At 41.9% G+C, this 17,093-nt stretch overlaps 1 protein-coding gene across 1 annotated transcript in view; it reads left to right on the top strand.

Moving 5' to 3' along the window:
- Positions 1 to 17,093, top strand: part of PDILT (protein disulfide isomerase like, testis expressed) — a 28,415-nt gene that overhangs the window by 3,036 nt on the left and 8,286 nt on the right. The window contains exons 2-7 of the mRNA XM_009467734.2: positions 7,792 to 7,998; positions 10,956 to 11,089; positions 13,368 to 13,505; positions 14,250 to 14,360; positions 15,339 to 15,464; positions 16,437 to 16,634. Of these exons, the coding sequence (XP_009466009.1) occupies positions 7,792 to 7,998; positions 10,956 to 11,089; positions 13,368 to 13,505; positions 14,250 to 14,360; positions 15,339 to 15,464; positions 16,437 to 16,634 (914 nt within the window). The remainder of the gene's footprint in view (positions 1 to 7,791; positions 7,999 to 10,955; positions 11,090 to 13,367; positions 13,506 to 14,249; positions 14,361 to 15,338; positions 15,465 to 16,436; positions 16,635 to 17,093) is intronic.

Below are 17,093 nucleotides of genomic sequence, written 5' to 3'. Positions count from 1 at the left end.
CACCCTCACCATGTCCCAGGTTTGCCTTCTTTCAGGCAAGGCTGACCATAAAAACATATGCTGACTTTCTGCCAAGCAGTATCAGGCTACCCTTGCGAGCAAAGTACACAGGGCAAGTAACCAGCATGGAAACAAAGTCATGACCCAGAAATCTGGCACCCTTCTGCCCTCATTCCAACCGCGTCGTGCAACAAGAAAGCAACCGAAGGGGCAGCATAATGAGGGCGAGGAAGGACACAGGAACACAGGTTCCAGCTTCTCTTTGGTTTTTGGTAAAGGCACTGAGAACAGTGTCTGAAAACATTGTTGAGCAGCACACAGCCGTGCCCCTGCTCTCCCACGGATGCAAGCCCTGCTGCCTGCCCAGCTGAATTACGTGCTTTGTATGCGCTAGGAGCACCCGATCTCAAAGCTCATGTGAAAGGGCTCTTCTGCTGCAGTCCATGGTGTCTCCCCATCCATGTTAAACTGATCTAGATATCACTCAAATGCCTATGAGCACAGGGTATATAGAGCACGTGCCACCAGCAGAAGGTAGATCTTACACCAGTGTTGCCTACATGGAAGAGTTTTACTGCTTACACTATACATTAGGTGAATATAAGTCCCTGTATTGACTTTCATTGCAGAACATTGTTGCTTTGAAAAAAACAAAAACAGAAAACCCCAAGCACTCTGACAAAAATCCTCACCACAGGGAGGATAAACTTTGTACACTTATAAGCACAAACACTACAAGCCCTGCTGCACACCACCGCAAACTGTAACCAGCTGAAGTCAGGTCTTAGCTTACTCTAGTTTTCTGAAGGACAGGAACTGTTTCCACACAGTACACTGCCTGAACACAGTAAAATTCATCTCCTATTTAATTTCTCTTCAAAAGCCTTTCATAAACCTTTCCAACTTTCTGTCATCACAAGGGTTTTTACAGGACTTTGCAACTGTCCCATATTTCTCCATGCAAGAATAGTCCTCAGATCCCCCAAACAGTACGGTGAAGACTATTCATGTTTAAGGCTTCCCCAGGCCAGAGAGGCAGAAATAGCCCACAACATGCTCCAGCCCAGGGGTAAAACATAGCGCATCAGCCCACATTAGCAACTGATCATCTTGCAACTGAGACGTGTTAAATGTACCCAAGTACACTGTTTCTGCAAAGGAGCAGGTATTAAACTGTTCTTTATTTTCACTGGCAATATAATGGGTTTAAACACAGCAGACACTACAGTCAGGGATAAAGACCACCATTCAGCTGGAAGCCTAATGATGTGCTGGAGGAACATGCCTAGGGTAGCTCTGGTATCTGCATTCATGGCAATATTTAAAGCCAGAGTAGTCAAATAGCTGTCAAGATTGGTTCAGATATGGTTTAACTTGCCTTAGGCCAGACCAATGACCTCTCCAAGTCCCTTACAGCTGTAGTTCTGTAATCCTTTAACTTGGCTAGTGGCATATTTTGGGAAACACAAAATGGGTGCAGAACACATGCTAACAACACTTTCTCCCACCTATCAGAAGAATTCAGGAAAAAGGCCCAGACCCCGGTGAATGTTTGACTCCCCAGATCTCTGCTAATGCCTGCTCCTGTCCTTGCCAGTGAAAAGTTTTCAGTTCCTAGATAAACACGGGGATAACCTAAGGACAAGCACATAAGTAGTGCAGACCTTGTGCTGCTGCTTTGTGTGCCAAGTACACTCTCATTTATGAAAAAGTGATGTTTACCTTTTCTAGCAGAACATTTGTATAACCAGTGAGGCACCAGGTCAGCTGTAGGATTCCTGCAGCCTGTGACTGACAATCTGTGCTGAGATAATGACATTTAATAGACAAGATGGGGGTTACTCTTAAAAGAGAAACATCTCCTTTTCAAGGCACAAAAGCTGAAGGTGATGTTATTGAAAAAAACCAAGAAATTGCTGCCTATGTATACATATAGTTCATAAAAAGGGGGATTTCTAGGAAGCAGGGGAGGCATGACTGATTTAAAATCAATTATATAGATCAGATGGTCAGCTCACTCATAAAGCCAACATCCAAAGAATACTCACTCCTGTGCTAAGAACTGATTTCAGCATACAGCAGTCTCCTCATCACAGGAGGTGAATGCAAACAGTTCAAAACCACCCAGAACAGGTATTTCTTACAACTAAGCTCCCTACAGGAAGCTAGCGCAGAGTGAAAGATGGTGGAACGTGATGCGTCGTTCCTGTAGGCTTCATCAGAAATCTGTGTCAGTTTTTTAGGAGTAAATCTTCTGAAAAGAGTCACTTAAATCGTTTGCAAAATATGTGTATAAAAATGAAGAGGACACTGGAAATACATGTCTGGACAGGTACAAGAGTCACCAGATGATCTTCTAGTTGCCTGCTGCAGAGACTTACTGATTAGCACGGGTCCCTTATGTAGGTGTCTCTTACGCATGCTTATTTTATCGAATGCTTTGAATAAGGATCCAAACTGTAGAATAATCCTCAACGTTTACATAGCAGAAGATGTCAAGTAAACTGCAAACATTAGATTAGCTCAGTTTCAAAGTACAGAGGTCAGCACAGGAGATTATGGGCTGTATCTCCCTGTAGAAGAGAATGGGAAAATTCAAGGTCACACAAGAAAGTTTGCAACTGCAGTAAGATTAACATCCTTCCACTCTGATATGTTAAACATGAATCCATCCTTCATCTCAAGAGTCTTCTACAGAGAAATTTATGTAACTGTAGTGAACCTGTAAAACCAGCCTACGCAGAAGTTGAAAAGTGGGACTGCTAAAATGACATTCTGACCATGGCAGAAACTAACAGCAAGGAAATCAGCATTTAGCATGACAACAGGCATATTCACAATGACTGCAGCCATCACTACATTGATGGTCTCATCAATATAGGCTGCAGAATGAAACTGGAGGCCACCAGCAATTAGCTGAAGAAAGAAGAACTCATCATGCTTTCATGTATACTCACTTCAAGAATGCTTTAGGGTCATTAAACACATTTACGTGTCAGCAAAAGCTTTCTCTGTCCATATTTCAATATATTTTAGATCAGTAAGCCGCAGTATGAAAATAAGTAGCAGCTTACTCAGGTTATTGATGTGCTCAAGAGAAAGAGTCTCTCAAAGTACAAGATTTCTGGTTCTCTTCCCACTTTTGCCATATCCATTTGGTGTGGCTTTGGGCAAAATATACTCTGACTCTTTAAGATAGAGATGATGACATGTGATGGTACCCACCTTGTTCTTGATCCTTACGCAGTCATGCTGTAAATTCTTCAGAGCAGTGGGAGTCGTTTCTCACAAAATGTTTTACGTTGCCTAGAACAAGACTGCTAGCGGCTTGGGCTGTAAAAATCAGCATTTTTTTACAGTCTGATTAAAAATCTTTATTCCCTTTCAGTTTGTCGGGCTTTGCTTTCAACGTGCATGCGATCTCACATTAACCTAGTTCGCTGGTTGTCCATGGAAAAACAAAACTGATAAAATTTGAGTTGCTGACATATGAGACAGGTAAAATATAAAAATGCATTTAAGTCCTCAAATATGTAGACCTTATTATAGCTCTTGAAATGGAAAATGTGGCAATCCTCCCACACCCAACACCCTTCCTTTGGGGAATGCAGGTGTATATAAGATTTGCTCTACATGACCTTTACAGGGAGGCATTCTTACAACAGTTCCTAAAATAAGGGAAACTTTAGTTGTCAGGGAAGGTGCTGAAAAATGCAATACTCTTCTTCAGTGTGGGGCCTTCTCCTCACAAAGACAACATGCCAATGCTGTCTGAGCAAAGTGGCTGCAGAAATGGTGATACAGTCTGCCCCCTGCAAGTGATTTAAAAAGGTGACTGGTTGCAGCTCAATTGTTATCAAAAAGAAAAGAAAGAGTAGAAATTCAAGAGAACATGACACAGGTGCTTTTAAGTCTCATAGTTCTGTGGCCCTTTTTAATTCTTCCATATCTGAGCCAAAGAGCTTGAGTTGTTCTCAGAAGCTGGATAATTTATTTTCAGGATTTTCTGTACCCCTGAACAAATCATCATAGAATGTCCTGAGTTGGAAGGGACCCACAAGGATCATCGAGTCCAACTCCTGTCCCTGCATAGGACAACCCCAAAAATCACACCATATGTCTGAGGACGTTGTCCAAATGCCTCTTGAATGTTGTAAGGCTTGGTGCCATAACTACCTCCCGGGGGAGCCTGTTCCAGTGCTCCACCACCCTCGGGGTGAAGAACCTTTTCCTAATGTTCAACCTAAGCCTCCTCTGGCATATCTTCCTGCCATTCCCTTGGGTCTTACCATTGGTCACCAGGTAGAAGAGATCAGGGCCTGCTCCTCCTCTTCCCCTTGTGAGGAAGCTGTAGACCATGATGCGGTCTCCCCTCAGTCTCCTCTTCTCCAGGCTGAACAGATGAAGTGACTTCAGCTGCTCCTCGTACGGCTTCCCCTCTAAACCCTTCACCATCTTTGTGGCTCTGAAATGGTGGCAATCTTTTAAGATGCTCCTTTGGAGGTTCACATCTGTTTTGAAAAGGACACTTCACAAAACAGCAATGACACAGGGTGGGAGGGAATTCAGTGATACTTCCAAAAGACAGGTCAAAAACACTAGGAAAAAAATCTAAAAATCTCAAGTTATCCTTCTTTTTATTTACAACACAACTAAAACTACTGATAATGAAGATATTCTCCCATTGTTAATACAATGCTGTCCCTGAGCTGACAGCCTTTGAAGGGCCTCTCACTTCTGGCAGCTGTGGCACAGCACACTGGTTTACACGGGCATCCCATCACCCACGCATGTCTGCCCTGGTGACCTTGCCACCAGCTCTGTTACCTCTCATCTGTGTCTGCCCTTGTACTCTGCTGGCGCTCAGCTCTCCTCGAGTCTGGAGCCTGTGATGCTGCGTTAGCCTCAGCAGCTGCTTCCTCACCCCAATGCCTGAAGCAATTGGTGTCAATAAACATCTAAAACAGAGGAAGCGAAACAAAACTCAAGAAAAGGCTCCAAATAAAAGGAGTGATGATTTCCTGCAACACTCAGGCGACTTGAAAAATAAAGCACCTGGGAGGCAAACAGAGAATGAGTGGAATGAAAAGGAATTGATGGAAAGCTGAAGAGGAGCCTAATCACTCAGGAAAGCAGGGGAAGGTGCGTAATGGATGTTTCCACATGCTTTCTGGGTAGTCAAGGAAACAGTTTTTATCTGTCTGATGAAGAAGGCTGTTCACTCACTGAACTTCTGTGTCGCAGTTATCAGGTTAATGGTACTTGGATTTCTCCTGGTCTCTGAGTGCAGTGATTACTTTTCACAGGATGGAGTCATGCACTTTTCCCAGCTCCAGCCAGGAGCTAACAACTCTACCAACTCTCATTATCTAAGCATGCTAGTTACATTACTAGTTACCTGCAACTCTGCCTGTTCAGGTCATTCAGTGATAAGAGATCATTCTTAAAAGATCTGTTTGGAACTGAAATATGTCAGAGAAAAATGGATCCTAAACACCCCCCCGACAATCTACATACATGTTTAATGTCCATAAAGTTTATTATTCCCTGTATATTTGGGAAGCCTCTAAGTGGCTTCGACTTCAACAATTTCTTCTGCCCCTTCCCAAGAGAGTCCCATTTCACTGCGCAATAAGCATTTGATCTTCCAAATTCCCAGTTGTAGTAAAACAGCCGTGCAACCTTAGGTTATTAGGAAAAAGTCATTATACTGAAATTGCCTCCGGTGTAAAACATTAGACTTGGAATTAGCTGGAAGGTGCTGGATCCCTACTTGCTGTGTGGCTTCCTGCGTCCTACTCCCACAGCACCCTCTGCGGAGCAATGCGCCCTCCCTCTTGGAAAGCCCAGTAACTCGGTCTAACTGTTCTGGGCTAACCCCGCCACACGCAGTCGTTGGGTATCAGCACTCTTAAATTGCATACCAGGTACCCCATGTTCTGTTTAAAAGTCCACATATCTGTGCAATCATTTTAAGCAAAGATATTTCATAAAGGCTCAACACACATTGTCCATAGAAGCAGCAGTATTTTTATAGGGTATACATGCTATTTCTTATGTTGACAGGTCAGAGCTTCTAACAGATACCATGGTTTTCTGCAGTTACGTCTAGAGCATATCAAGGTACAACTGGCAATACTCCAATTTTTTTTTTTGTGCTGCGAGACAACACATTACAAACTTGTTGGGGAAAAGGTTCATAAGACCATTTTTTATAACTAGGAAAAAGGAAATTGAAGTTAGGATCAAATCTCTCTGTAAAATCAAAATAAAATTAGTTGATGAAATCGTAATTTTACAGGCAATTAGAACACAATTTGCTTTGGACTGATGCCTTAAGGCTCATTTACTTCATTTAGAGAAGTACCTTCTATTCATCACCATGGTATCTGAGTGCCCCCTGAATAGACACCAAGTTTTGTTCTACTAACGAGAACCCCCTTTGGCATGGTAGCAGCTGGAGCAGCTGTTCCAGTGCCGGGGTTTCTGTGAGCCTAAGCCAAGATGGGTTTATATGTGGAAGAATTTGGAAGGGCCTATCAGGTTAATATTTTGAGAAAATAACATTATTTAATGCTACTCTTCACACTCCTCGCTGTAGCAGTTAGGTGGAAGAAAATGATTGATGGCTGGGATTCAGAGCAAGGATAATGATGAATAATGCAAGAAATGTAACTCAGCACTGAGTTAGATTAGTGGTTTTATCTTTCATTTATTAGAACTCATACAGAAATGTTCATTCACTTTTTGGTTATAATTATGTTGGGCAATGTCTTCACCAGGTAGGCTGTAGAGAAGTGCATTTGTAATTTTGTGAAAGAACAAAAGACAGTTACTTTGTTAGATTTATGCTTTGGCACGTATGTGTGCGTGCTTGTGTAAGCATAGATCTGAATGTGTGTATACACAAGAACACACACAAATGTATGAAACCAAGATTAACTGGATGTTTTTCATCTGTTCCTATTTGAAAAGTATATTGATGAAACAAAAATTTTCTCTGCAGAATCTCAAGAAAAGGTTTTGCTCTTTGTAATAAAACAAATCTAACAACATAGGGTATCTCAATTTTATCAAAAGAAAGCCAAATTAATTTTCTTTTCAACCCAAGTTGCAAAACTGCTCCAGGCCTTTACCTCTTATTTGACTTTGAATACAGAGCAGCAATGTCTGACTAGTTTCTTTCTCTTGTCCTTTTTTCATGTTAATATAATTTATAACTCCAGGGCCCAGATTAGGATGGCCTTTCTCCTTCCTCCATACACACAACTGCCATTTGAGCTAGAGAAGGGCTGGCACACAGCAGGGCACGCAGAAATACACCACCCGTCTCTAAAAGGTCATACTCTGTTGCTCTCCTTCCCTCCTCTGTACCTTATCTGGAAAAGTAGTTTCTGCATTACAAAGGTTTGCCTCAGTGAAGTGCTTACAAAAATGGTATCTTATTGAAAAGTCCTAATGTGAGTAGTATCTAACTCTACCCTTGACCTCCCTTTAACTCATACCCAGCATAGTCAGTCAGTCAAACTACTTTTTAATTCCATGTCATTTCTTCCCAACAGAAGACTATTGCAATCCTACTAGTTTTTCACTGTGACCGGTCCGAGGACATGTGGAATGATAAACAATCATCATGAACACAAAGAAGTAAAAAGAGAATTTCTCATTTATTTCTGAGTCGTAAAAGACCTTATTCAACCCCTCCAGCTACTACTTGACACAACAACCTCCACTAGAAAGCTTCACGCTGCGGCCTAAGTAACCCATTCTCTTTTGGTTGACCCTTTCCAGATGTTTCTTTATCTCAATCATCTCAGAATTTGTCTGAAGAATTCGCTGAGGCTGCACGACAGCTTAAAAAAGAAGCTCCAAGAATCCAATTTGGCAAAATTGATGTCACACACCAACACGATTTGAGAAAAGAATTTAATATTCGAGAGTTTCCTACTGTGAAATTTTTTGTGGATGGCAGCAGGGAAGATCCCATAGACTGCAAAGGTAAACTGTCTTATGCACTGATAAGATAATGATATGTAATGACAGGATGTACCGATCTATTATGCTGCTGAGAAGAAAAATATAGATGCTCAGGTAAAGAATATGCAAGGCAGCAAACTGTTTTTGCCCATGGTTTTAAACACACAATTACCTCTGTACCAATACAAGAAATTGGATTTGAATTCATCTTCCAAGTGTATAACTGAACTGTATGTTTAGTTCACACAGCCAAATTAATTGCTGGCGTAATTCCACTGAGTACAGAGAATCACCCCAACAAGACGACTTACTCCCATTTACTACAATAAACATAAATAAAAACCAAACAAGAATTTGGTCCTGAACCTGCTCCGTTTGCAGTTCTTCTAGTTCACTGCAATTCCCATGGGTAGCAGGCCTACCATGGGAAGTAGGCTGAAGCAATACTCTGTGCATCTAACAATGAATTGTGAATTCACTAAGTTCACACTAAGCATACAGGTATACTTCGCAAACCAAGGAGAAGAATTTAGCATTTTAGCCATCAGAGGGAGCTCATATGTGGCTCAGAAAAACCATGGAGTAATTTGCAATCTTTGATGGAAAGTTAAGCAAAGACAACAATATTGGAATAGGACTGACTTGAGCAATCCTGGGAAATCCAGGCCTTATTAGAGTTTTTCTTTCACTGAACATATATACAAGAAAGATACTTAATTTTTTTTTTTGCCTAAAATGATGAACTTTTACAGAGTTGACAAAAATTGCATGACTTGGCCAAGCATCTGTTCGTGTACTCTAAGCAGATACAGTTGAGTCACAAGTTTAATGCAATCAACAAAAAAAGGAGCCTCAAGTTTGCCTCCTGAGCCTATACACAACCGAGTGCTCAGACTTCTTTAACCGCTGAGCCCCCTGTGGCTGCTGCTGCTGAAAGCTGATCTTCAGTATTTTTAGTAACTTGCTCTTCCTTGCTATTGAATTTCTTAACAAGTTCCCATCATCTAGACTTGTGCAAACAGCAGCTTCTGCACAAATGCCACTGAAAGCGTGATTTGCCATACTGAACTTTTATTAGAGGTGCTGATACACGAAAGCGAAAGTACCTACCTTCAGTCTCTGATTAAATCTATAGCATTGACAAGAAAACCTCTTTTAAACTGGTAAACCTATTTGACAGGTATGCTTGTGAGAACCAGTGCATACAGAGTATCATAACGCAACACGCACATAGTCACCCTTCAGCAGAGCACTGCTATTTAAGACAAGCTTACTAGCAAGACACAAGAAGTTAGGAAACTGGCTTCTGTTCTGTGATTTGTACAAGATAGTATCAACTGTTCAGAGCACATGTACCACCAATAATGACATAAACTACAGTTTGTTGACTGGTAAATGCTTATGTACAACAACTAGTAAAATCTCACCTATCGCATATGACTTAAACCATTGAGAACTGGCAACTGAAAATGCACAGTGACCACCCAATGACTTCTCATACAGAACTTGGTATACTTCATATCACAAAAGAAACTGCAGACTTCGCTTAAATCCAGAAATTAACTGAAATATTTTATGGAAGAGGGAATTTTTGAATGGCTGTCCTGGCAATGGACATAGCATGAAAGCCAAATCCTAGACTTTGTAAAATCATCATTTACAACACCAAGGCCAGAATTTGGCCCGTAGAAACGAGCTACACAGGCTGTTTAAAGCAACCCAATAGAAAGATTAACCACATGGAAAATATGCTGAGGGGTCATATCGCTGACATAAACTGCAAGAGCTCAATTCTGCATTTAGATGTCAGAAGTCAAACGCTACGTGGCCACTAGATACTGCTCTGTGCTTTGCTCTGGAGCCTCTACACTCCAGAGCAGATGCCTGCCTGCTTCACCTTAAAAAAAAATAGTATTTTAAACTAGTTGCAGTGCAGCCTGCTGCAAAATGACTTGATGGCAGTAAAATGGTCTGACTCAATTTTGATCTTGTCATATTGCTAAAATGCACAGTACCAGGAGTTGCATCTTTGATAATCCACTTGTACTGTACATCTTGACAATAGCACTTCACAGCATACAGACTTTTTCATATACAGTTTTCATTAACCCTTTGCTAGACTCTTGGTGTGGTCCAACACAGATGTCATACTCACGGAGACGAAAGGGCTGCTGTACAGCTGAGATCTTCATCTCTTGAGCCTCAATTCGTGGCTCCAATTCCTCTGAAAACATGATAGCTAGAAAATGTATTTTTTAGACACTCAAGATTCCTAAAACTCCTGAAAGCTTGAAGAGAATTTACCAAATAAACAGACTGCCTGTAATCTCAGTAAAACTGGTAGCAGTAATTTGGAACCCCAAAGATGGAACAATCCAGAATTAAAGGACAACTTTGACACTTCAGCTTTGTTTCTTATGTCTAAACTGAAAAGTGAAGCTGCAGCACCACAGAGGAATTTTAACACGCCTCTGTGCCTATCAGATTCCTTCTGCAGCACCAAAGGAACAATTTTGACACCTAATTTAATTGAACAGACAGTTCAATAAAATCTGCAATTGGTTTGAAGTCATTTTGGATTAAACCTCAGGTCGATAGCTCTTTATAGCTTACTGTGGTTTTGGGACAAATGAAATCTTGCAGAACAGGTTTTCTACTTGTCTGAATTTCCTCATCTTTATTCTCTATCTGTGATTAAGCAGTTAATTGGGCGTACAGCCATTTGCAGAGGTCCCAGAAAACACAGTACCGATCCATTGTTGATCTTCTAGAGTCAACAACAGTTTAAATGGTGACTAGAACCTGAGGTTGAATTTGGATGCCCCAAGCCCACTTTGAATCAGCTTTGACCTCAGTCCTAAGGAGCCCAAGTCCATTTGTATTCAGGATCCTTCTGCACCTCCACTGCCTCTATCTTGATTGCACAGAAATTTGTCATTCATTTTGATGGTCATTTTAACTCCCTTTTCCTTCCACAGGAGTCAGACAGGCCTCAGCCTTTATTACATGGGTGAAAAGAAGAACAGGACCTAGCGCTGTTTTAATCAACTCGACTGATCAGGCTGAAGCCATCATACATGCTGACGATTTGGCAGTGATTGGCTTTTTTAAGGTAATTCACTGGAAAAGTCAAAAGGCTGGTTTCTCTTCCGACTTTGGGATATACTGCTTGCCATCGCCACCAAACCCCACACATCCAAAAGACCTTGAACTCACCTCAAAAACCCAGGCCCTCAGTTTTTCCTGCATTTTTTTTTTTTTTAATTTAATTGTTTCTATCCACATTTTCACACTTCTAGATAAGCAGCCCAGGCAGAGATAAGAACATCTGACACCACAGCCCTTTTCCTGAATAGGTACCCAGGCAGAGAGACCTACCACTCTGAGGGCAGCTTCTGAGAGCACGATGCTACAGCAGTGTTTGCACAGCCCTGGTCACAGCAGACTTTCCTGTATCCTCAGAGAAAGGGCTTCTGCCAAACCATCCTAAATTTGGTGGCTGGTGGGAAGAGGGCAGAACTATTGACCTACCTATCCTTACTTAACTCCATCCTTTTCTTTGGAGAGACAACCCATTGCTGGTGTGGGTTATACTGCTACTGGAGTCTCCAAATGCAAAAAGTAATACCTGCCCAGAGTTGTAACTGATCCAAAAATCTAGGGTTACCTGATCATGGCATTTCTATTCAAACATGGTGTAAAATCATAGACATGAATAATGGCAGGCTGTTCTGGTGAAGGACTGTTCCCTTCCTGCTTAAGTCCATAAAAAAGCAGTATATATTGTCTAATATACTGGAGTGCCTTTTCTTCATCTTTCCATTTGATGATTTAAACAACTTCAGTGAAACTCAGGGGGGCAGAGCACAGCTCCATGAATATCATGCTAACTGTGGTTTTTAGCTCCTGCCAGCTAAGAAACCTGCGTGGATAGGAAGTCATAAAATATTACACTGTATATGATCCAACTCATGTAGTCCTTTCTCAAGCAAATTCCTACTAGTTTCCAGAGCTGAATAAGGTTCTTAGGATTTGGGGCTGAATGATACAGAACAATAGTCAAACAGTGCAAAATAAATTTCAGTTGTCAAGACATGCAGTCAGAAGTCAGTAAAATGGGAACAGTTTCTTCCTGCTTGTTCAATGTGTCCTTGAAATCTTTAATATCTGAAACATTCGGTCAAGGATTTTCTCTAACTAAAGAGACTTTTACTCTGTTATCTCTCTGCCCAGTTAAAAGCACAGTGTCTGGACTCATACCTGAGGTGATAAGGTCCCAAATGGGCTGGCTACAGTGGATAGTCCAAGTTTTATGGATGTGGAAAACAGGATTCATTACCAAAACGCCCCATAGTAACAGAGCTGGTGAGCACATACAGCATAATAGGACAAACTGTGAAAATGCTCAGTGTGCCCAGAATTTTGCTTTGCAGCAATCTGCTTGCAGCCGTTTATGAAGGAAGGCAGTTTTCCAGTGCTGGGCCAGATTGAGAAGCCCTTACTATCACAGCAATGCTGGAGAGTTCCCTGAACCATGCGGATAGCAGATATTGCTTGCAGATGTGTTTGACTGGACTCCATGATTTCAGTCGGGGGCTGAAATGACAATAGGTGAGCATGATCTAGGGCATGTCAAAATTTAATGGGTGGAAGCCAACAAAATAGTGTCCAAGTAAATAAAGAGCTGTATTTGGCCTTCTATTAGTCACAGATTGCTCACAAATGTGAGTGCCAGGCTGTTTTGGGAGGTCTCAGCATATAAATTACTATTCATCTAGCATGAAATAATCGTCTGATTAAATCAAATCTGGAAGCCCTGTTGCCTTTCATCATGCTTATTTACTCTTAGTTTGAGGGTGGACAGCACGGTGACTATTTGACAGATGTAGGAGTCAAGGTCCCTGCCTCGAAGAGCACTCAGTCAAAGCACCAAACACATCAGTCAGGCCCTCTTGCAAGCAGAGAGCCCTCCTCTCTAATCCATCACACCCTGCCAGCTATGCAGACGGGCTGCGGCAGGGGAGCAGCTGTTGGCATGATCCTTCCCCATCTGCAGAAGTCTTTGCAGAGTGTGGAAATGCCAGGGGAGCGCAGGGCAGATGTGATTATCACAGGGAGGACATAGGGGACCGTGCACCATACATACTGACCCAGCCCAGCCGACACTAGCCGGAAAGGTGAATGCACTCGTGGCATCACAGCACTCCTAGGATCTCCCCTGTTGTGAAGATCTCCCCTTGGAGGAAACCATGGCAAGCTATACCCACTTTACAATTACACTCTCTTTACCTCACAAGCCTTCAGGGGCCTGCCTCACCTGTAGCTCTCACTCCTACACATCCTAGCAGGACGCAGGACACGGTCTTAATAAATACTCTTTCTGGGACTAGGAACTTCACAATGACAGCGTGGAAGTTTTCTGTGAGACGGCAAGAGATGTGCCAGAGATGCCTTTCGGGATGACAGCCAGCAAGGACGTCTGTGCTAACTACGGCATCGAAAAGAACACTCTTGTTGTGTTTAAGAAGGTAGGAATGCAAGCCTAGCAGGCAAGGTGCAGTGAGCTGCCATGGCAGCTTTGGGCTACGGAAAGGCAGTTTGGGAATTTTTCAGGTTAAATAATTTCCTAGTTGAAATTCAACGAGCCTAACACAAAAAATACTGCATTTACAGACAAGAGAGACAAACAGGAGGCAAACAGCAACCTTTGGACAACTGATATTTTCAATCTGGCTGCCTACATTCAGGCTCCTAATTCATAGTTAAGGATCTGGATAAAATGGCTTTATTTTCCAACCCATGTTCTAATCAACATGTGCTGCCAGGTTCAGTGAGTTTCGCAGACGTTCACCTCTTTGCCTTTGTGTTGCTTTTGGCCAGGAATCTTCTTCTCTTCTAATCCACAACAGAAGAAGTGGCCAACAACGAGAACAAAACTACATAGAAGTAGCACCAACATTTAGGCTATGAAGTAGTCAGACCAAGGATGTCCTGAGTGAGTGTATGTCACAGATAGCGTGTATAAATATAGAAAAGATCTTTCAGTGTGTTAAAATTACCAAGCAAATTAAAACTGTCAGCTGTACCTTGAATTTTAGCTATAATCTTGTTCTGTAATCTAGCTGTGACATTCATTTTACAAGCTATGGAATTTCAGTTACTGAGGATCACAAAATAGCAAAGCTGAGAACAACATTTTAGAGTAAAGGCAGTCTCTTTGCTCCGGTAGTTGATAAGGCCAACAACCTCACAAACTTCGCTATTTGTCCAAGGGAAAACCTGTGCATAATGAAGTGCTTGAAGATGGCAGACAGAACAAACTGGATCTAACGAGGCTAATCAAAACCTTTACCTTGGATTTGGTCACTGAATATAATCTTGAGGTATGTGTATTTCACTGTATTAACAAAAGCCACAGCAGAAACACAGGAAAGACAGGAACCCATGCACAACGAGACCTAGGGAGCTATTCTGCTCCTTAGAGTTTGAGAATTTTGCTTGTTTGACTAGGCCAGCCCTACACACATCTAGAAACACCAGCAGAACCCAACAGGCAGCTCGTGGTCTAATCCAAGCTGAAGGATGCTTCTCTCTGGCAAGATGTTGTTTCTTAGAGGAGATGGGGAATGGCTGGCCAAACAGTGAACTTGTCTGAACATGCAAACACCTCCCTCCTGTGGAGCCAACACAAAGCAAACTAGGTGGGGTGGGAGGTTGGAAGGCCAGTCCCTATCCTGGCTCCAACCCTTCCACTCCATGCAGCAACCGGGCCCTCTGGGCCAAGACAAGGAAGAAAGAAACCAGCAATAACTGTTGGTAGTGCAGGTAGGAAGGGAAAGACATGGAAATCCCTGCTTGCCTGGGGGACACCCCATTGCCCCTAATCATGGGGTGGCATGAGAAAAAGGGCAGCTCCGTGCAGGGAAGGAGATGTAAGCTGCTGATGCCACCCAGAAGTGAAGGAAGCACCCCAGCCAGGTCTAGCTCCTGCAGCTGCTGCAGTTGGGCCTCCTTGGGTAACACTGCCTTTTACTTTCAGCACATCTTTAGCATTAATTCTTCAGTGTGTGTTATACAGGAGGTCAGACTAGAAGATCCTAACAGTCCCTTCTGACTGTAAAAATCTATGAATAACGATGAGGTTTTTCCTGGAACAGAGAAAACACTCAGCAGCTGCCGATTCTTCTCACTGTCATCTTTAAAACAATGAAAAAAATCCAACGCTTATGGAAATGATTGGGAACTGAGTCTTAAAAGTGAAATTTGCAATAGCAGAACTGAATGATACTGATCCTCTGAGCCTCTGATTCACTGTTCTGCTTACAAAGAGTGGAACAGATGTTGAGTCTTTTGTTTCCCAGACATCTGTGAAGATTTTTGATGTCCCTGTTGAAAATCACATCCTGCTGTTCACCCCAACGAACTCGGAGACATTCAATGTGATTTATGAAAACTACAAGTCTGCTGCTGCGGAATTTAGAGGAAAGGTTTGTAATGCTGAATCCTGCTTTGCAAATATGAATGCCAAAAGATCAATGGAAAAACACTCACCAATGTTACTGGTAAAAGTACACTGCTGTCAGTCCATCTTCTAAGTCTACCAAACCACTGAAAAACAGTTTCAGTAATTATTCTTTGAATTTGTTAAGGACATAAGCTGAAAAATAAACTTCACTTGAAAATGATTCTTTAAAATGCAAAGATCACACAAACCAACACTAATTCCACCTGCTCCCAATAAACCTGTTTCTGATTTTACACATATGACTTCCTAGGAGCAACTTCCAACCAAAGACAGTTTTAGCAAGGTTCTGGCAATTTCTGCCACTACGAGGAAATGCCATGAGGATCACAGGGTATTGCCTGAACCAAGAGCTGGAACCAGCTACAAAACCTGAGAAATATTGCAAGGCATCTGCATAGCATTGCTTGTAGCACACGTGTTTGCATGTATATAAACAGGTATAGGCAGTCATACACAGAAGTATTTCTGTTTTCCATTGTCAATCACTGTGGTGCTACTCCTGTTCCAAGTACATGAGACACTGGTAAGTCATCTTGTAATAAAATATCACACATTAGTATTGGTAAAGGCATATGGATTACAGATGCTTTAGCTCTTTTGTCCTGTTAAGATTTATTAGGAAAAGCAATAAGAGCTTTGAGGGGTAATTTAGAAGTGTTACTAGAATAGGTGATAGCAAACCACTGGGAAAGGACAGAGGGAAAAGCTCCATTCCTTTTGCCTGCTTTAGCATTTGTTATTAACTAGGATCAAGGTATGATAAAGTCCACAGAGCTATGGTTGGTTGACTGAGACCAAAAAATGGTTCTACACAATTCCTTGCACTTAAGGTTAGATCCTAACCCACTGCCAAGCTCCACGGTCCATTTCTCTAAAATGGCTACACCAAAACTGGAAGACTCAACCAGATGCATGATTCTCTCTTTATTATCAGATAATGTTTGTCTTGGTGGATACTAATGAAACAAGGAATGGACGAGTTTTTGAGTATTTTCGCATCAGGGAGGTTGACGTTCCCGCTGTGAGAATCCTAAATCTGACAAGCGATGCAAAGTACAAAATGCCTGCAGACGAGGTGACTGTGAAGAACCTAAAAGAATTTTGCCAGAGCTACCTAAATGGAAGAGCAAAGGTATGTCCATCACTAACGAGACACCCCTCTACTACACCAGCTAAAACACTAACAAATTTGCAAAACATCCCTTTTTTAATTAGAACAGCGTGCTGTTCCGATCATCAGTTTATTAATTTACTCTTGCTGTGATGCATTCATCTACAGTTGTTGACAGAGCACTCCTCTGTATTTAACAGCTAAGGTGGACTACAAAGTTCTCCAGTCCTCCTATGTAAAAACTGGATAAATCATTTATGGCCCAATATTTTAGTTGATTTCAGCTGATATATTTCAGTGGTTTAAAAACTCCCTAGGTCTCAGTCTTTCCAATACTATAATGGAGATATTTCACTCCCTTAGTTGGGACAGATGCAAACAATGATTGCAATGGATTTTGAGGTTACAGGGAAGTCCAGTAAACAGAAAATTGACAGTTTCAGAGTTGTGAGTTCAGCAGAGTGAATTTTCACAGGGGGG

The sequence above is a fragment of the Nipponia nippon genome, unplaced genomic scaffold (assembly GCF_047370975.1).
Source record: "Nipponia nippon isolate SJK-2023a ecotype South Korea unplaced genomic scaffold, ASM4737097v1 scaffold_5, whole genome shotgun sequence".
NCBI lineage: Eukaryota > Metazoa > Chordata > Aves > Pelecaniformes > Threskiornithidae > Nipponia > Nipponia nippon.
This window is presented reverse-complemented; position numbering and strand designations above follow the sequence as displayed.